Source organism: Trachypithecus francoisi, unplaced genomic scaffold, assembly GCF_009764315.1.
Source record: "Trachypithecus francoisi isolate TF-2019V2 unplaced genomic scaffold, Tfra_2.0 Lachesis_group11, whole genome shotgun sequence".
NCBI lineage: Eukaryota > Metazoa > Chordata > Mammalia > Primates > Cercopithecidae > Trachypithecus > Trachypithecus francoisi.
In genome coordinates, this window is record NW_022681456.1 from 93,917,314 (window position 1) to 93,938,597 (window position 21,284).

A 21,284-nucleotide genomic window follows, 5' to 3' on the forward strand; every position below is an offset into this window, starting at 1 on the left:
TGGCTATGTAGTATCCTCCATAGACACACAAATACACACAGACACACACACACACACAATTTCATCTTCAGAGCAATCTCATTTTCATCTTTTGTTTATATGCTGAGGTTCTGATTTGAATTGTCTTTCCAAAAAGCATTTTGCTGCTAAAAAACTATTTTTACTGTTGATTTTGGAAACTTTTGATGTAGCCCAAGCTTTTCACATGACAGAGGAGAAGCCTGAGGCTCAGAGTGACTGTTTTGCCCTGTGTCATATAACTCGTCAGTGGCAAAACCGAAGCAAATGTCCAAATCTTTAGATCATGCTCTGTTCTTAAGCACAAAGTGAAAAAATTAGATAGTTTTTTTAGGACTGCAACCACTAATAACAAAGTAGCATATTTCTAGTATGCTGTAAATAAAACATCAAACACTATGTAAACTCATAAAATGTTTAAGACACTAACATTTTACAGGTTTATTTACCCCTCTTTTTATTGTCTGTTTTACAAGCAAAAAAAGCCAGAATAAGCAATGTGGAGGTGCTTAAATATGTGTGGAGTTCTATGTAAAAGATGTGTCCTTAAATTTTGATGAATTTTGGCAGATCCCTCAAAGTCTATATGTATATATTTTATATTATATAATATATACTTTATATATAATATATAATGTATGATATATATTATATATATGCTTAATTCCATTCACCTCACATTCTTATCAACAAATGCTTAGTAAGGACTATGAGAAGCTAGGCTAGACAGTGACATCAGCTAACATGGTCTATGCATGGGAAGTGTGATGATCTTAAAAGAAGCTAGCCCAACTAAAAAAACACCCAGGAACATAGATACCTTCCTTTGTTTACCACTGGAAAGTAGCAAATAAAATATAGCAGTTAGGTATCAGTACAGGTTTATTAGGGTAGTAAAAAGGAGATCAGAAAAGTTATATATTCATACAGAATGAAGTATGATAGAATTATCTAATTATCTATCTCCTTTCCAACTAATTACTGATAAGGAAAATAGAGCAATTTGACATGGGCCAAATGCTTTTGTATCTTCTGTGGTCACAAGACTATGCCAGGAGCCTGTATTTTTTTTTTTATGTATTTCTCCCTCTTTTTCACTGCTCATCAAAATTTAAGAGTCTTAAATTCAAGAAGCACATATCCACTATCCTCTACTACTTAAACTATTTTGGATATACATTTAAAAAATTTTAGTTTATTTTTATTTGTGTCCCCAATACTCTCAGATGCTCAAAACAATATAACATCTCTTTGTTTCCAATATATCATGCTTAAAACCTTGCAGTGGCTAGTCCCAGTATTGCTAAGTCTCTTCAATATCTTTCTTGAGGACATTTCTCAATCTTGGTTCTATTGATAACTTGGGCCAGATAATATTCTGTTTTTGGACTCTGTGTTGTGCATTATAGGATATTTAACAGCTAAACAGATACCTAAAATACCCCCCCCCCACACACACACACCCCTCTACAGTTGTGATAACCAAAAATGTTTCCACACAGGACCAAAGTTACAAAACTTCAGGGCTTCCACGATCTCCCTGTGGCTGCCTGTTCTCCTTCTCTGATTTTTTTCAGCTCAAATCTGATTCTCACCAAGGATTATTGCCCAACCATCCTTGTTTTCTCCACATAATTCTGGATAATCTTAACCTTCTTGTTCAGCAGTGAATAGAGGCATGGTGGCTCATGCCTGTAACCCCAGTGCTTTGAGAGGCCGAGGTGGGTGGATCACCCGAGGTCAGGAGTTCAAGACCAGCCTGGCCAAGATGGTGAAATCCCGTCTCTACTAAAAATACAAAAAATTGGCCAGGCATGGTAGTGGGTGCCTGTAATCCCAGCTACTTGGGGGGCTCAGGCCAGAGTATTACTTGAACCCAGGAGGCAGAGGTTGCAATAAGCCAAGATCGCGCGCGCCATTACACTCCAGCCTGGGCAACAAGAGCTAACCTCTGTCTCAAAATAAAATAAAATAAAATAAAAACCCACAAAAACAACAGCAACAACAAAAATAGTGAATAGAGACAAATATTTAAAAAATAACAAACTGACTTCTGTTTTATCATTTTTCCTCTCCTTTTTGCTTGTCTTGCAGAAACAATTTCTGCACAAGATCACAGCATGATCTAGTTTTAAATACATATTTCTAAAATCTGAAGACCGTTTTTTGATATGTTTAATAAAATTTTTCTTTAAAAAAGGAAAATAACCTTTGGGTAAGAAATCTTCTTCTCTCTTGAGTGGTATTGCCTATGCACTCAGAAAAAATGCACACCCACATACCTGCAAACGCACACCCAGTGTAACTATCTACAGGGGATCAATAGGAATTGCCAGGAACTTTATAGTTAGACCATTTGAAACTGTGTAGACATGACTTACAGTGTATTGCAAAGGTGGCTAACAGTGTAGGGAGAATGAAGTAATTAGGGCAATATGGTGAGCATACAAAGTTCATTAAACCAGATTAGAGAATAAAATGTGAGTTGAACAGTACTGTCTTATAGAACGTCAAACACTTAGGGGAGAATTATTTAAATAAGCACAGACGTGAACATTAACCAAAAGATGAAGAATCGAAGTGGTGGAGATTACAGGGTTGGCAGTCAGGCCACCTGGCTTCAAATCATCTGTTAGCCACTAGCGACTTGTATGATTACATGGGACCAGTTACTCAATTTTTCTAATGCTCACTTTCCTCACTTTGGAAACTGAGAAAATGGCAATAATATGCACTCCACAGAGGATTTCTGTGAAGATCAACTGAGAAATATGTGAAAAACATTTAACCCAATTCTGACTAAACAGTAAGCCCACAATAAATGGTAACTATTATAACCTCTTCACCGCCCTCAGCAATGAAATACCCAGATTGTTTTTCTTTTTGTTTTGTTTTTTGTTTTTTGTTTTTGTTTTTGTTTTTTTTTTTTTGGTCTCAGTCTAAGTATCCAGCACAGCAAGTAGTGCAAGTATTAAATTGTGGAAAATGAGATCTGTGGCTCAAAAAACAAAAAAACAAAAAAACCCAAAAACAAAACAAAACAAAAACTAGCAAAAGCTTCTAGAATTTCCAGTTGGAGATGATTGCTCTATTATAGAAAGTATTAATAATCACTTATATACCAGATCCTGTGCCAAGTCTTTATATGCACTCTTTCATGAAGTCACTAGTTTTGCAAACCCAATGAAGTAACCTGAATGAAGTAAGTGAATGATTAATCATGTTTTACAGAGGGAAATTCGGAGGCTTAGAGAATTTTAATCCCTGGATCAGGGTCACCAAATAAGAGGTGAGAAAATGAAGCCTAAAGCCCAGGTTGGTTTGTGACAGAATCTCTGAACAATTCAAATGATATTTATGAATTCATAAAAGACAGGCAATAATGTCCCACAGTATTACAATTTTAACATGTATTTGTAATAAGAGTAATATATATGTATAATGTGTGTGTGTGTGATATATATGTGTGTGTGTGTGCCTGCATATATATATATATGAATGAAATAGTGACAATTTCCAGAACTGGAAATTTTTAGAAACTCATGTAATAAAAATAATGACTCTAAGCAGCTAATGTTGTTAATGACCCAAAATGAATGTCAAAAATTGAGGGCTACTGAAAAATTCTACACGTTAGGTGCCACCTTGAAAGAAGAATAAAATGAGATATTTGAAATTTGTATTTTTGATAGATTGTCTTAAGTCTTCTCTGGAACAAGAAAGGTCATAAATTAAATGAATAAATAAAATGGCTCTGCCTTTTGTAATTTACTCTAAGGGATTAAGTAGCTATTGAATTAGAAAGCCAAAACAGGAGCCACTTTATAACTGGACTTGAAAAATTTATGATCATTTGCAATATGACATCAACAAAATAAAATAATGGCAGAAAAACTGCTTTAATATCTTATTGTATCAAAACCTCACATTTATTAAATTTCTGCTTCGAGCTTGTATTTTTAACATCCCCCATGTATAAGTTCAAGTTCCAGTGGAACATCTACTGACAATTATTACATATTAATATACTCAGGAAACTGTTAGATGTTTAACTCCTCAGTGTTTTTCTATAATCAGTACTAGGTGTGCATTTACTGCGTTAAAATTGAAAGTCACATTAAAAAACAAATTAATCCTAAAGAGTTTTACATAAAGTAGGATCACTAAATATAAAGACAGTGTTATTTTTGCTTTTTTGGTGTTCCTATTAAACTCTTAAAAGAAATATACATCTTTAAAAATGTATAGTTACATTTTTCCTATTAATTACATAACTTTAATTAGAAAAAGTATAAGGAAGACTTTTAAAAATCACCTATAATCTCACAATTTATTAATAAGTATGAGCAGATGTATTTGTTTAATTTCATGAAGGAAACGAAAGTCCCAAATTACACCAGACTGTGAAATTTGAATCCTTATACAATGTTGCCCCTTAGTGGTTTAAATCAAGAATAGCAAGCTAAAATCAGTGCAACCTGATTATTGACTTCAATTTATTGAAACTAAATTGGAAAATAAAAACTTAGGTTCTTGAAATAAAAAGTTTAAAATTTGATTTCCCTATTCTTTTTTATTATTAGTCAGAACATCCTGTATTAATTTTTAGCAATGAAAAGTGTTAAAACATGTTAATTACGTCAGTTTTGTTAACTGTAATAGCTACCAAGTAAACATTTACATCTGAATCTTAAACTCTCAGGGTATCATTGGCTTATTTTGGGCTGGTGTCTGTGTCTATTTCAGTGTTTTATTTACCCGAGTGCCTACAAGTGTGTCTGCTTATGGCATGTGCTTAGTACGTATTCTTAATGAACAAATGCTATTCAATTGTTGAAATATTGGGAGAACTACCTAAAATACCAAATCATTATTTAAGAAACATATATATATATACACATGAAGCTTTTGATAGGAGGAGTCACTTATTTTGAGAATTATCTATTAACAGTCCTAGAAGCAATTACTAGCTTCCAGGACTCTCTTCTAAAAGGAGGATCACATATTTATAGTGTTTTTACTGAAATTTTGCATGGCATATTGAGCAGTGAAGTTTAACTTTCTAGTTTGCTTTAAACGAGAAGGAAGGTGCCAGGGAAAGCTTCATTAGTCTTGTGTTGGTTTGAAAGACAGAATTCAGTTTAACTATTTATTTTAAAATGATTCTTTTCCGGGCTTTTTAAAAATCGAGATAATTGAATGCATCTGTCCATCTACAAAGTGCTAAACATGTGCATTTGATATTCTGATTCAATTAAGATGCATATCTAGCCAGCTGAGTAGGTTTGCTCCCACTGTCAGATCGTGATTTGATGGAATGAACTGAAACCTGAGGGGGTGAGTCCCGAGATTGGGCCTGCGGTCAGGACTCTGCTGTGGATTAGCTGAGGGGGCAACTATGTGAATCTCTGCAGCTATCATCTGAAAAGGGAGAACGTGCACTAAGTGGCCATAAGGTCATTTACATTTTTACGGACTAATTTATTATTTATTTCCTAATTAGTATTCCAGTTATTTCTTTGTTTTACTGTTTTTTGTTTTTAAAGTGACTGGGCTCCATTTTTCTTTCTCTTTAAATTCCTTTTTATCATTTTCTTTTTGCAGTCATTATTTACATCTAACAGCACAATGTAACTAGTATGTTAAAGAATATAAATTAGCTCTAATTATGAAATTTCAGTTTAATGAGGGCAATTTTTGTCTGCAAATTTATTTACATAGACTTCATTGCAGCTATTAGTTACTACTTTATAAACTATAGTTGTGGAACTTCTAGACTTTACTTTTGAAAATATTCAATTTATAACACCAAAGATAATTCTTTCAAATTCAGAAGGCTACTTTTTGTGAAAGTAAGATCCCTATTTAGCTCACTTTTTTCCCTTAAAATGAATAAAACCCGAGTTGTGTTTACTTTTCTTGCAAAATAAAATACAATTTAAATAAAGTATTAGAGATTTTGGTGCCAATTTGACTAATTTTGGGCATATGCAAAATAGTTTCAGATCTATAATGAAAATATATTACCTGTTATAATGTCAAAATACAAAATTTACAGTTCTCTGCCAATTCTCAACTGTTACTCTTTAAAATATAATTTTGGTTCAGAAACTGAAAGAGGATTGGTAGGTTTACTAGAGGTGTACAGTTGTAGCTAGATCAGTTAAATTAAAACTCTTCTAAAGCTAAAAACATAGCTGGACAATATGAACGCATAATACGATAATGTGTACATATCAATCTTCAGATTTTATGGGACTTAAACAATCTTAAATGTCCTACTGAGTTCATTCGTGCTTCTTTTTTATATTAGTAACTGACTTCTAAAATAAAAGTTTTCTTAATTATGCCTATGTTCTAAATATGTCCTTAGTCTTCCAAATGTTTGCTTTTCTAAAGAGGCTGGTAGGTCCAGTGATTGATTTACTTTTTAAATACACTGTAACCTAGACAGCCTACCAAGACACCAACGACGTTCCTATACACATTGTTTTGCGTGCATTACTTCCCAATCTTTTTCCTCTATTTTATTTCTTTCTACACCTTGACTCTTTATATCACTATGTTTAATTATAGGGCTTGTAGAATGTAACACTTTTCAATTCTTAAAATATAGCCATTTAGCCCTTTTCAAATCACATAAACGAATTCTCCAAATTCTCCAACATATGTAATTGTGTCTTTCTTACTCTGAAATCATAACTTAAATGCCTTAAGGTCATCATTATAACAAAGATTAAGTTCTATGCTCTACATTTAAAGTAAGAATGAAGGCACTAGAACCAAGGGCACATATATGCTGACAGAATACACATCAATGTAAAATTGTATTAAAATTAAGGGGGAATCATACCTAAAGCCCAATTAATACTAATTGATTGATACTTCTGCCAAAATCCTCAGGGCTAGTCATTTTAGAAAGATTTAGCAGTACAACAGTTAATATAAGGAGAACCACAAAAAGCTTTCTTGCCTGCTTTTTGGTCTCATGAATAACAAAGATCATATCAAATATGATTATAGTAATAGAACTTTCAATGCAGACACATAGGAATCACTGGGGTGTTAATAAGATGAAACTTAAAACACATACCATAAAATTCCTCTGGTAATGAATATTCTCTTTGTTAAAATCGATCACATAGCCATTGAAGGACCAAACAAATGTGAGATCCAAGGCAGGATCAGAGGACGCAGCACACTGCATGGTGGCATTTTCTCCAACTGTGATATCAGCATTAATCGGGGCCAATATAATTCGCGTGGGATCTATATATTTTTAAATAGATAAGTAAAGCACAACTCAAGAAGATATAAGACACCATATTGTCTGGTATATTAAAATAATAAAAAACAATATATATTTATTTGTGCAAATAATAAGATGTTTTCACACCCAAATTCCAAGAACAATATCATCAAGCAAGAAACTTGCCTGAAATTCTTTTGAAAAAGAAATTTATGAATACATTGACTGTTTAGATGCTTAGTGCTGAATCACGTTTTTTTAATACATTAGAAATTAAGCACCCTCAAACATTAACTTACCTGTGATAACAAGTGTTCCAGTGCTATTAGCTTTCCCTCTGTTATTTTCTGCAAAGCATGTATAGATACCTCCATCATTCCTTGTAATATTATTGATTTCCAAGCTACCATCTTCCCAAATGAGTATTCTAGTGAAATAAAAATACATATAATTCACAAACCTGATTTCGTAAAATACATTATGTCTTAGATTACAAACACTAATATTTTTCAATTATTATATTCCATATAAATCATGCAACCACAGACATTTTTGTAAGTTGAAAAATTCTAGCCTTTAGTTATAATATTTTTTCTCATCATTGACAATTTGTTTTGGAAATCCACTTTCATCTTTTTCTTGAACTATTGCCATAGTCTTCTAACTGATCTTCCACTACAGGACAGGCTGAAATCAGTCATAGGCCTGAAAGAAATGAGCCCAGGTCTCCCAGAAATGTAACCTCAGGACTTCAATTCAGACTAGGAGGTGAGGACAGATTGCCATTTCCATGGCTACAGAGAAATACAAAGATTTTATTTTCAGAAACTTTAAAAAATATTTTACAACCTCCCTTAGTAACAACTTCTGGAACAAATTAATATTTAGGAAATTCTTCTTTGAATAGAAACTGTCTTTCATACTACACATATTTCCCTGCATGTCAGCCTCTTCCCCAGGGGATGGAGACTAAAAACTCACTAAGTTTTATTGTATAGAAACTCACACTTAGATTAAATATTGAATTGCCTGTCACTGGATTTTTTTTACTTTCTTTAAATGGATCATTTTCAAAACTAAATTATCTTTGAAAGTTTGCACAAAACATGCAAACATATATCCATTTTAAGGGCAAAGTCTGATAAAAGAAAAAAAAATTATTTTTGTCTACCTTATTGATAAAAATCTTCATATAAGAAAATATCAAAATTTCCACTAATATTATAGTCCAGGATTTCCTTTCCTTTCTTGAACAATCTAGTCCTGACTTGAAGCTCATTTCAGAATACTTTTAGTTGTTGAAGGAGAAATGAAGTATCAAAATAATATAACGATAAAAGTAATTAGTTAAGATCATGGAAGCTCCGAGAGTATTCCTCTTTCTCCAACTCTGAGGAGTGTAATTTATTCTCTGTCCCAGACGCTTACTCAGAAATCCAACACTGTTTATTCAAAGTCACACGTTCCACAGACTGTTCTCAGCCAATGGCTGATCACAGGAGGAATTTTAAACCGGGCCTGCTCCTGGAAGACAGCAAACTCCTCTGATACGCATTTTTGACTGGAAGCCTCTCCAGTGGCATTACTGTACTCTCTTAGAAGTACAGTGCAGTACAAATCATTTCAGCACAATATTTTTTCCTTCCTTCCCTCTGTCCTTCATCTGGGATCAGACCTGTATCTCAATAAAATACTTTTCCAAGCCTCCACCAGCTTCCTCTCTATTCTCCCTCCCATGCATTGCCATTAATTAATTTCTTACATAGCTAATCTTCCTGGCGTCAGCCTCTTGAAGGACACACATTCATACAATATCAATATTAATGGGTCACACTTTTTCTCACTAAGCTCTAGTGTAAGTCCTCAGCCAAGTTCCCACATCCCTCTCATTTAATTATTTTTCAAGAAACACAACAAAAATTATAATCAAGTAGCAGTGGAAAAAACAATGATGTTTCTTTCTTAAATCACGCTAATATTTTTGGCTTACTTAGTTTTCGATTGATCTTTACCATCTTTCAATGGTATACAAAATTCCATGTGTCATTCATCTCATTTATACTTTCAGGTACGTTTCCCTTGAGATTAAAATTATTTTTTAATACAAATATTTAGAAAACCTGATTTTTTGGTAATAATTATCCTTATTCTTAAAGTAATATAGATTAAACTCTCAAGATTGTATCCTTATTTCCAGATACTATGATATATAGATCAGCTGTCAAACAAACTAGGAACAATCTGGTCTTTAACCAATTGGTCACTTATTGTTGCCAAAATTGCTCCAGAATAACCTCTGGAGTAGAAAAGACTAATGAAGATCCCTTCCTATAAGTGGTTTAAATAAAAGTGACTTTAGAGCTAACAGCAATCCATTGAATTTAAATTAGCAACTAACTTAATTCTGTTAATTACAAAGAAATTCTGCTGCGGAAAGTATATCATTTGAGCCAAAAATAAAATCATAAAATGATAACCTAATTACCATTTATCAAGATACATAGCTTCTCCCAAATATCACAGAAACCACTTTTTAGGCCACTAACCAGATACAGAAAGAACTTAGTTACGTGGAAATGGTTTTTATAATTACATTCAGAAGAATAAGATTATATTTATACTTAAAGACCAATATTTAGTTAGTCCTGGGTATTCTTTTCCAAAATAAACACCAACATTTTTATGTTTAGCTTTTTATACGTATCATTTTACAATTCAAATATATTTGCATATGAATACTATATCTACTATAAAATGGTATTTACACTGAGATATGAATGGGTTGAAGTACTAAGTAAAAATTTTATAGACTCTTTCATCAAGGAAATAATGCAATTTGATTTCAAAGGCTTTAAAAATATAACACAATCAAACTGTAAAATTTCAGGAGCTAGATCTTTCTCTTCTTTTTTTGAACACATATTGATATTTAGGAAAAACAAGTCCATGAAACATAGTTCTGCGAATTCCTTAGTTGAAGAGGTCCATGACATGGGTCTTCATCAGAATCAGAAAAATATTTTATTATCAAGGAGGAGGACTAATGGTTTGTCCAATGCGGAATGCCCTGCTCTAGGTCGTGGAAGGAGTAAGCACCTACACATGCAGCTGCCCTTTGATCATGGTCTCCGCATTGCTCATTGTCTGAACATTAATGTCAGCAAATTGAACAAATGGACTTTTCCTTTTATACTTCTTGTTAAAATCTTAATTCTTAGGTCAAACATATTAACTTTAAAAGTTAATGTGTTCAGGAAAGCCCCTGATGTCCCTGCCCTCTTCCCCCATTCATTAAACAGCTGTGCCTGTGCTCATCCTAATAAGAGGGTTGTGTTGGCATTCTCAATTCATATCAGTGTCTTACAACTTCAAGTTCTAGTTTGGATAACATCAATATATTTTTTCAGAAGGTCACTTTAACTTTACCAAGCTTTAGACACATCAAAATATGGATGATAATTCCCATGTTACTTTATTGGGTTACTGTTAAGAAAATAATGTATTTTCTATACTTGATTAATAATTGTCTTTCAAATGACAAAAGTCATCCCAGTCCTCCCCTGTTTAAGACTTCAAACAGATTTCCATTACTCTTAGATGAAGCCCAAGCCCCTTCTCATAGAAAATTTTGTCCTTGATGATCTGGCTTATTATGTCTCATCTCTTAAAAGTCTCCTCCATTTTCCTCTAAAGACAAATCACACTGATTTCAGTTTCTGCAATTTCTTACACATTCTAAACTTCTCACCACAGGGTCTTTGTGCATGCTGCCCTCACATTCTGGAATACACCCCAAAGCCAACGCCCATGTCCCATCCCTCCCATTTCCCATTCTGGCTTTCTCCTCCTCCTAATTTTTGCACTCAATATTACTTCTTCTAGGAAACATACAAACTGTTCAGTGTAGCTTTTACACAAATAATCTATATAAGTTGTACACTGCTTTTTCATTTTGTCCCCAAACCACCGAAACATCGGTAGATTGTTCACTTACAAGGAAGATGATGATAACATCTTGTTCATTTCAAGATGGGAAGAGATTATTTGCACTTTGAAATCACTTTTTTATTTTTCTACAAAAATATTTAATAGACTAATTGCATAAAATTCAGTTGAATATGAATGGATATAGATGCCTATATTGGGGGAAAGTATGTTAGAGAGATCCTATTTTATTTCCCATTGTTTATTAACTGTGTGACATTGGGCAATTTATAACAACAAGACAACAAAAAACACCTCCGAGCTTCAATTTTCTAAATTCCTTATACATTACAGAGTCCTGATAATTGAACCTTCATTATAATAGATACTGACAGGGATAGGTATTTCTATTCCATCTTAGAACTACAGGATCTTCTGTGAAAAAAAATAATTTAGAGCAAACAACATTTTCATTATTCACATATAAATAAGTCTTCTATAAAATAAACTTTTTCAAACAGTTTATTGCAATTGGATTTCTAGTTTCAGCACTGACCTGCTACTATTGACAAGCCACTCTGTCCCTTTACTCCATGAAAACTTTGGTTTTGGTGCAGCTTTAGGTTTGCATTCAATTATCACCCTTCCACCTTTAGCAGCCAGGATCTTCTTCTTCATAGGATTCATTTCAAAAGTTGGAGCCAACGCTAAAAAGAAAACAAATTGTTATTTTTCTCTTTCTGTTTGTAAAGCCTAAACATTGCTTCTGTGTTGTAGAATCTTTTATTCTCCTTTAATAGTTAATGGAAAGGATTAATCTCAGTAAATATGATCAGCTATCACCAATAGGCATTCTATACCTAATGCTTTGTAACTTTTATTTAATAACTTTGACTTATAAAATTCACCCAATTCTAATGTACAGTTCTTGATGATCACTGAATTGATTATTAGAAACTTTAATTAGAGTCCAGGCATGGTGGCTCACACCTATAATCCCAGCACTTTTGGAGGCTGAGGTGGGCAGATGGCTTAGCCTAGGAGTTTGAGAGTGCACTGGATAACACGGTGAAACTCCATCTCTACCTAAAATACCCAAAATTAGCTGGGAATGTTGGTGCATGCCTGCAGTCCCAGCTATCAAGGAGGCTGAGGTGGAGGATCACCTGAACCTAGAAGGTCAAAGCTCCTGTGAGCCGTGATCGCACCACTGCACTCCAGCCTGGGAAACACCATGAGACCCTGTCTCAATAAATAAATAACTTTAATTTCAATAAAATGTTTTATACACACTTACCTTAAAATTAACACTGAATTCCGTTCCTTTGACTCAATTCCACAAGGAAAGGAAAGTGAAAGGCTGAAGAAAATTGACCAGCATTATACACACTGACATATGGTCCTAATCAGTCCTCTAAACCACATGTTGACTGAACTATACCCAGTTTATAAATGAGAAAAGTGAAATCTATTAGGATTATCTAATTTAGCAAAGGTGCCACAGGTAGTAACAAGTGGGAGTCACATTTGAAACTAGGTCCTTCTGTTTCCAAAGCATGTGCTTCTGATTAAACAATGCAGTCTCTCCTTCTTTATACAATTACTGAGCATCACCTGTATGCAAACACTCTGCAAAATACCAAAATAACTGGAGCCCTGCTTTCAGGATCTATCTATAAACAGCTATGGAAATAATGGTTCTAATAAACTAATTAAGGAGTACATGATCATTTGTAGTTCATCCTTACCTCCAAGTACAGAACAATAATTATCACAACAGAATATAGAGTTTTTTAAATGTTACTCCCTTGATGGTATGCTCTGACTTTCCTCAAGGTCCCCACATTTAATCCACTGCTCACTCTCCTCTTCCCTTGGCAGACTCCAGAGAGATTTCATCCATATATTTCAACACATTACAATCATCTGTAACTGTGTACTTTCTGGAGGCTTTTCTAGGCCTAAGCATATCTTCATCTGGGTTTTGACTCTTCATCCTCTGGTCTGGTCATTCTCAAATTTATCTTTGTATTAAAATCACCTGGGGATCTTTTTAAAGTGTCCATTCAGCAGGTCTGGGGTGAGCCTGGGATTCTGCACTTCTAATGTGCTCCTAGGTATGGCCACTGCTGCTGATGAAGAAGACATTTTTTTGTGGCAAAGATTCATTCTATTCCATTGTTTCACTAGTCTGAATTATGATAATTGGCAATAAATAAATTAGTAAGCAACCAACCTATGTTGTACACCTAACACAGTACTGAGTATTTTGTGTAGGCTCAATAAACATTTTGTGTGACGTGACATATTGCTTCTAAAACATGAAAGAAAATCTAATAGGATTATATTTTAAAAACCAAAATTCATCTAAAAATAAGGATTTTCCTTGAATCAGTTTAGATTTCAGTGAAATAGTTGATTTGGTGTGGTCCTTTAAATGACTTCAGATTTATCTAATATTTGAATTTCTAACAACAGGATCTAGACTGTATTCCTATATATATTTTGGAAATGGCAAAAATAAGGGGATATTCTTCCTCTCAACTAAGAAGATGGCACGATGCATTTCTTATCTCTTTGATTCTTTATTGCGGTATATGAGCCTATTAAAGGAATAGCATCTGGTGTAGAGTAAGTGCTCAATAAATATTTTCTGGATGAACACATGAATTAACTAACCCAAGAAAAGAGAGGAAGGGAGAAGTACTGTTCATAAGAGTATAAAAAACAAGAATAGAATAGATTGAGACAAATTTAAACATGTCCAGAGCTATTGATCTGGGGAGGATCAAATTGCTCAGTTTGCTAATTATATTAATAGCCATTAAATGATTTGACAATTCTAGACTAAATATATAGACATCTTTCAGTCTAAGCTGAGGTGTTTTATACTTCTCTTTTGAAACAAATGAAGATATGAACTTTAACAGAAAATAAAATTTACATTTGGGACAGAATTCAAACTGACTTCCTCTCTAAGAGTCACAGTGATTTTCTATTCCTTTGTACCAAAGATATCTGAGCTTGTGCTTGCTTGATACCCAAGTAACTACAGTAAATATATTACCAGAACATTTAGGCCGTAGGGAGGAAGAAATAGAGTATGATCCTCAGCATTAATAAGTGGCTGGGAATGTTAAAATTAAGATGGCTTTAACTTATTGAGAATAGTTTTCTTTAATTCTTTATTATAACTCTCATTTCCTATCATTTTCTTTTAGTGTCAATCAGTTTGTAGTGATACCAATGTTCTGAAGAGTTTTCTTTAGGTGCAGCAAGAATAGAAGTGGCCGCATTGAGTCATTGCTTTATCTTTTCAGTAACTAATGCTAGAAGAAAAAGCCTGACTTCCTGAATTCACTACTTACAATATGACTTGACTTAGTGACAACTCTTTCAAATAACATGAAAAGGACATAATACAGTAAGACTTTAGGGCCGGGCACAGTGGCTCATGCCTGTAAATTCCAACACTTTTTGGGAGGCCAAAGTGGGCAGACTGCTTGAACTCAGGAGTTCTGGACCAGCCTGAACAACATGGTGAAACTCCATCTCTATAAAAAAATACAAAACTTAGCTGAGTGTGGTGGACTGTGCCTGTTGTCTCAGCTACTTGGGAGGTTGCGGTGGGAGGATGGCTTGAGCACAGGAGGCAGAAACTGCAGTAAACTGAGATCACACCACTGCACTTGGGTAATAGGGGAGACTCTGTCTCAATAAAATAGACTTTTGTAAAGTAGTTGTAATGAATATAAATAAAATAGTCATAATGGGAGATATTTCTGGTGTAAATTGGAGATTAGTGGATGTACTGGATGGGGAAGTGATGTGGTAGACTCTGCCATTCTTTAGAACAAAGAATCTTTGAGGAAGAGAAGATGTGAGTGTGGGTGGGAGACATTAATAATGAATTCAGCTGCAGACATGCTAAGCTTGGATTATCTGTGGGGTTATCCAAATGAACATTGCTACTAGGAATTATTTATATTGAGATTGAAGCTGAGGATAATTATGTGGGCCAGAGATAAAAGTAAAGAGATCTCTGGTAGGTAATAGGAAATGAATAAAAATTTAACTAGATATTTTTAAAATAAAAATAAAAATCCAGGAATAATAATATAGAATACAGAAAAGGAAATGAAATGGATCAGAGGGATGGAATGCTAGGATAGAGCAAGATTTCTAGCCAGGCAGAGGAGAGGGTGAAAAAGGTGACAATGAAGGAGATAGAGAAGAAATGATCTGTGAGGTTTGACAGCTCAGAATCACCAAAGACAAGAGATAAGAAAGCTTAAGCATCATACAGAACTAGAAATCCTGTATGACTAAGAGAGGCAGCTGGTGGATATATGTTCACACACACACACACATACTTACATACATACACACAGCCAGACACATACACACACACACACATGAGAATGAATAGTTGCTGATATCAAGTATCAGGGAAAGTGAAAAGGAATGAATATAGTGCAAAGAGGTAAAATAATTGTTTCATGTTTGCTTAGGAGAGACACTTTCTTCTCTAGATAAAAAGTATTGAAAAGACAACGTAGTAAAGAGGTAGCTTTGAGTGATGGATGGGAAGTTGAAATACTTCATGCAAAAAGATTTCAATTTTCATGGAGCACAAGAATACAATATAAAAGCCAGAGTCAGGGTGCAGTGAGGGACCAGCAGAATGTCCTAAAGGTTTTGAATAGCAACTGTAGTGTATGAGACCCAGGGACTGACAATGCCCACAAAGTGCCAAACACCCATCTGATGCTGATCACATGCAGTGTTTTAACATCAGTCTTCAATGTTATGTGATTGTTCAGGCAGTGTTCAGCTCTCCAGGCATATGAGAGGATAAGACTTATCAAAATTGACATGTGTAAATTGTGCTTTATCATTAAAAAATGCTAAAAACAATTATATTCCATGTTCCTTCAAATTTATTATAGAATTCAGCTTCTTAGCTAAAAATAAAATGATGCAATTTCATGAAATAGGAATTTGTATGTAGTTGGAAATTCAACTAGCATAAGAAAAAGTTTAAAGCGTTACTTTCTCCCTACTTACATGTTCTTCAACGAAAGGAAAAACCGTATCATTTCGTTCCCAAATGCATGTTAAAAGTTTTTAACATTGCAAATAAAAGAATGTAATGTGAAATCAAATGTGATCTATGGATACTCCGACATCTTTTTTACTATGTCACTTTCTTGATGAATGTTTTACAGAAATTAGAAATGATACTGACCCAGGATCTTCAACTCAGCATTTGCATAAATGGCTCCATATGTGTTTTCAGCTATGCACTGATACATTCCGGCATTTTCAAAAGTCACATCATACAGTCTTAATTCCCCTTTATGATACTGAAAAGAATAAAATTGAAACATATTCTCAATGGACTTTAATAGGAATACTTTCACTTAGGTCTGGGCTTGGTTGTTTTTTAATTTAGATACATTATGTTCATCTGCCCCCACTGTTACCTAAAATGAACTAAGTGGGATTTTCATGGCATGGGAAAGGAAAACCCACTTACCATGCCCAAAGGCTCTTGTTCTATTCATCCTACAGAGCTGAGAGTCCACCTTTTCCCCTCTTGGACCAGCTGGGAGATTACAGTGGGAAGGTAGAGAAGAATCCCACTGCTGCTACTTGTCCCCAGGGCCAAAGGTAGGACTTAGAGCTTCACTCTTACCTCTGTCTCTGTGGGGTACAGGAAAATAGTGGCAAGAAAAAGAGGACAATATCAGGTATTGGAGATGGATGAGTAGGAAGAGGGTGGAAAAGTGGAACAAAGGAAAAAATAAGGAAAGAGAGAGAAAGAAGGTAGAGTAAGATTACAGAAAGTTGTTTAAACTGAAAGAAGATACTTTATGTTCAGTTTTTGTTTGTCTTTTTTCAGAAGCTTTTATATTTCAGGGCCCAAGTACCCTTTCTCTATTGTCTCTCCTGCTAAATGTATCCCAGGACCACCCTGAAACACTGCTTGAACAGGGACTCAGGAACAGCAAAGCACTTGAACATACATACCGCATATCCATTTTTCAACCATCGGATTGTAGGGATGGGCTTCCCTGTGGCCACACAAGGCCAGTAGAGGTCACTGCCTATGTCCACCTCTGTGTCATTGATATGTTCTACCCACTCAGGGAAAGCTAAAAAGTAAGGAACATTATAAATGGTAAATCAAAGTCTCAAGATCCATCATAATCTCCAGAGTATAAATATTACATTTAGTTAAACTAATTCTGCAGAATATATCAGATAGTGTAGGTATCCTGAATTCAGTAATAGGCCTTGTCTTTTCATAGGTTTAGCCTATGCAAATCCTGTGTTATTACAGCAGGAGGTAACTATAACTCATTATTTTTCCATTTGTAAGTCATGTTTTGTTGAAAAGTTGAGTTATAATTAGTACTAAAATAATTGACTTTTTCTGCTCATAATATAAACCTTTCAAGTCTGTAAAAATGACAATTGAGGTTTTAAAGAATTGCATCTCAATTCAATATGACACCATCTCTTAACATTTTGTTTAAAGACTCAGATTTTTTCCCCACTACCTCAGGTATACAGTATCTTCATTTTGATGGAACTTTCAGGTAGTGGCCACTGTAACATCTTACTGTGGTGCTAGAAAAATGACTTGGACACCTAAATATACTCTTTCCATATTAGAAACTATATACAGTAGCTATGATTGGTGAAATCCATGCATTAGTAAAATTGAACTCAGTCTCATTCTTTAATCTGATCTACTTTATACCTAAAGAAACATCCATAAAAATGAGAAAATGCTAAAATTTTTCCAAAGAAAAAATATTTCTAGAGAACAAGTAAGTAAACAATTTGACAGTCTTTTTGATTATTTCAGTTATCTAGTCCAAATAAATGCAGATAAATAAATTAATATAAAATAAAAAGGAAGTAGGAGGAAAGAATCCTGAGTGGAGAATAATATTTAATTTTCTTTGAAACTGGGAACTTGTGTTAGTTTTATGGCAAAAGCAATATATGCATCTTATAAAAAGCATTTAACGAGTAATAAAATACTAGAAATTTGAAAACTAGTTTTTTTGTCATTTTTATGTCACCAAATACCATCAACAATATACATTATAATGTATACATTATACATGTAGACATATGTACACCTATATATTTTACAGCATAATTTCATTTAGTACATGTTTTCACTCATCATTACATTTGTCTGTAACATAGGGAGATTTTTTAAAATATTGGTGGATATGTTCATGTTAATTGAGAGATGTTTTATTTTGTATACAATCTTAGCAATACATAATACAGGAATATCAGCACCCTTCCTGTCTTGGCCTCACATGAACACAGACATTTGCTATTACATCATGTAATGAATAATTGAACTGAATTGACACATTCTATATATGGCTTAATTATGTAACCTTCCAGTGATGTGATCAGACCTAAAGATAATACTTAGTATGCTGCATTAGTAAAAAATAAATAATATTTATCTTAAATTACCTGCTATAAATACGTGCTCTGTCACCTTGGTTCTTCTAAGGCTTTAGATATTAGTTCAAAATACTACTCTGTTGAGAACCTGCAGTGTAGTTTTCTTAATATGTTGAATAAAAACAGGTCTATAAGCTTTAGAAACCTAGTAGAAAGTGGTGGATTCATTTCAAAAGTTTAAAGGATCTTACCTAGAATTTTCTTCCTTTCAGGAGGCCATTTCATGCACATTTGATATTTATCATATTAACATTACTGTGGTATTGGATACACAAGTCTGAAGTTCAGGGTAAATGTTTGGGTTAGAGCATTCAGGGTATAGAGTGTGTCTAAAGCCATGATCACGAATGAGATCATAAAGGGAGTGACTGAAATGGAGATGGGGTTCACAGATGGAACCCTGATCACGCCAATGTTAGAAAGGTATGGAGTTGAAAGGCAATGAAGAATGAAAGATGATACAAAGAAATGAATAACAAAGTGGGTTGCAGACATGAAGCACAGAAAATGAATCATGAAGAAGGGAGGGACCAACTGTGACAACCACTGCTGTTAGATCAAACAAAGTACAACTGAGAACTGATCGTTAGCTTTAGCGATATGGAAGTCTGTGATCATGAAAATAAAGGTTTCTGTGGAGAGGTAGAGATGCAAATCATATTGGAGTGCGTTTAAGAGAGAAGAAAAACTGGAGATGGAGACAACACTTTTAGAGAGTATGGGTGAATCTGTCAAATTTTTTATTCCTTTTTGGGAGAGACAAGAGAAAGTGAAATGGGACAGTAGCCAGAGTTAAAAATGAATAATCCTGTGGAAGCCCTCCATGTTTCTTTAGTTGTGACCTGCAAGGTTCATGTTGTGGAACATTATAGTTTCAGTCTGGAAAGTTTCCAATGTGGCCTGAAAAAAAACTCTCTTCCCAAATGTAAGTTTATTTTAATGTGTGAAAATGAAAGGTTTGTGCCAAGATAATTTTGTCAAAAAAAAAAAAAAAAAAAATTCCTTAGACCAGTGGTTCTCAAAGTGTGGCTTCAGGACCAATAATAGCAGCATCCTTTGGGAATTTGTTAAAAATACAATTCATGAACCCTTAACAGACCTCTGAATTAAAACTTTTGAGAGTTTGGCCCAGCAATCTGTGTTTTAACAAGCCCTCCATGTGATGTTGATGCATGCTTAAGTTTGCAAACCACTGACTTATACTAAGTCATAACATATAGCTTCTTCTGTAAATAAAAAGATACTGAAAAAAGACAGTGATAAAATGAGTAAACAAACTATATTGAGTGTATATTCTGAAAATTACCAATAACCATTCTATTGATCCATTGCTATTACCTACGGTTCAATTAGTAATAAGTTCATAACTTCTATAACTCATAGTTGTGACTTCATTAGACATATGAGAAATATTTTATCTTTCTTCATGATGTAACATACATCACTGTTGTTAAAACTATTAATCATTATATAGTAGTTTTTCAAGTATGGAAATGGTTCTAAATAAGATATTGATGAAATTTATACAAAATTAAAATAATATATCTACCTTGAACATAAATTCTTGCTTGATGTTTATCCTTTCCTCTAATGTTCTCAGCCTCACATTCATAGATGCCTTCATCTTCTAGCTGAATATTGAAGATCTTAAGAACAGCCCCAGAGGTGCTAATCTCAGCAGTGCTTGGCATTGGTTCTAGAACCTTCCGCCATCGGATATCCGGAACAGGACTTTAAACAGAAGATACCAGTGCTAAAGATTCACACACTTAAAAGACAATTACTTTATGTTTATAGCTAAACAATTATTTATTTCCTAAAATGGTACTATTTCTATATATATTAATGAAAGTGTCAGTATACTTACTTTCCAAGTGCAAAACATTCTAAGGTCACATTTTGGCCCATCAGTGCATATACATCCTTGAACTGAACTACAATATCAGCAGGATATGGTTTTGTTGTTCCTAATATTAAGAGAAACACAAATGTTCACTAATTATTAGGCACAATAATAGTTATTCTTAAACATGGTAATTCTGTAGGATTAGAGCTGCTTCAATATGGAAGCTTTTCTCTGTACAGGTACTGGTCATATCATAATGGATAGACTTGTTTGTTTATGCACAGTATGAATATAGTATAATTTCTCAGCATTTTCATGAATATTGGCTCATTCTGACAGCTGCATAACCAATGTGACTCAATTTACTAAAAAAATTCCTGTCTTGACCGGGCGTGGTAGCTCAAGCCTGTAATCCCAGCACTTTGGGAGGCTGAGACGGACGGATCACAAGGTCAGGAGATCGAGACCATCCTGGCTAACATGGTGAAACCCCGTCTCTATTAAAAAATACAAAAAAACTAGCCAGGCAAGGTGGCCGGCGCCTGTAGTCCCAGCTACTCAGGAGGCTGAGGCAGGAGAATGGCATAAACCCAGGAGGCAGAGCTTGCAGTGAGCTGAGATCTGGCCACTGCACTCCAGCCTGGGTGACAGAGTGAGACTCCGTCTCAAAAAAAAAAAAAAAAAAAAAAAAAATTCCTGTCTTCAGTGAGCAACAGATATGTGGCAAACATTGTGATCACTGCT

At 34.2% G+C, this 21,284-nt stretch overlaps 1 protein-coding gene across 4 annotated transcripts in view; it reads right to left on the bottom strand.

Annotated features, from left to right (window-relative positions):
• Window positions 1-21,284, bottom strand: part of CNTN1 (contactin 1) — a 409,365-nt gene that overhangs the window by 129,730 nt on the left and 258,351 nt on the right. For all 4 annotated transcript variants that reach the window (XM_033222420.1, XM_033222419.1, XM_033222422.1 and 1 more), the window contains exons 8-14: window positions 20,562-20,661; window positions 20,244-20,425; window positions 17,225-17,349; window positions 16,440-16,557; window positions 11,748-11,898; window positions 7,567-7,694; window positions 7,112-7,287 (exon numbers count right to left, since the gene is read on the bottom strand). In XM_033222420.1, coding sequence (XP_033078311.1) covers window positions 7,112-7,287; window positions 7,567-7,694; window positions 11,748-11,898; window positions 16,440-16,557; window positions 17,225-17,349; window positions 20,244-20,425; window positions 20,562-20,661 — 980 coding nt within the window. The remainder of the gene's footprint in view (window positions 1-7,111; window positions 7,288-7,566; window positions 7,695-11,747; window positions 11,899-16,439; window positions 16,558-17,224; window positions 17,350-20,243; window positions 20,426-20,561; window positions 20,662-21,284) is intronic.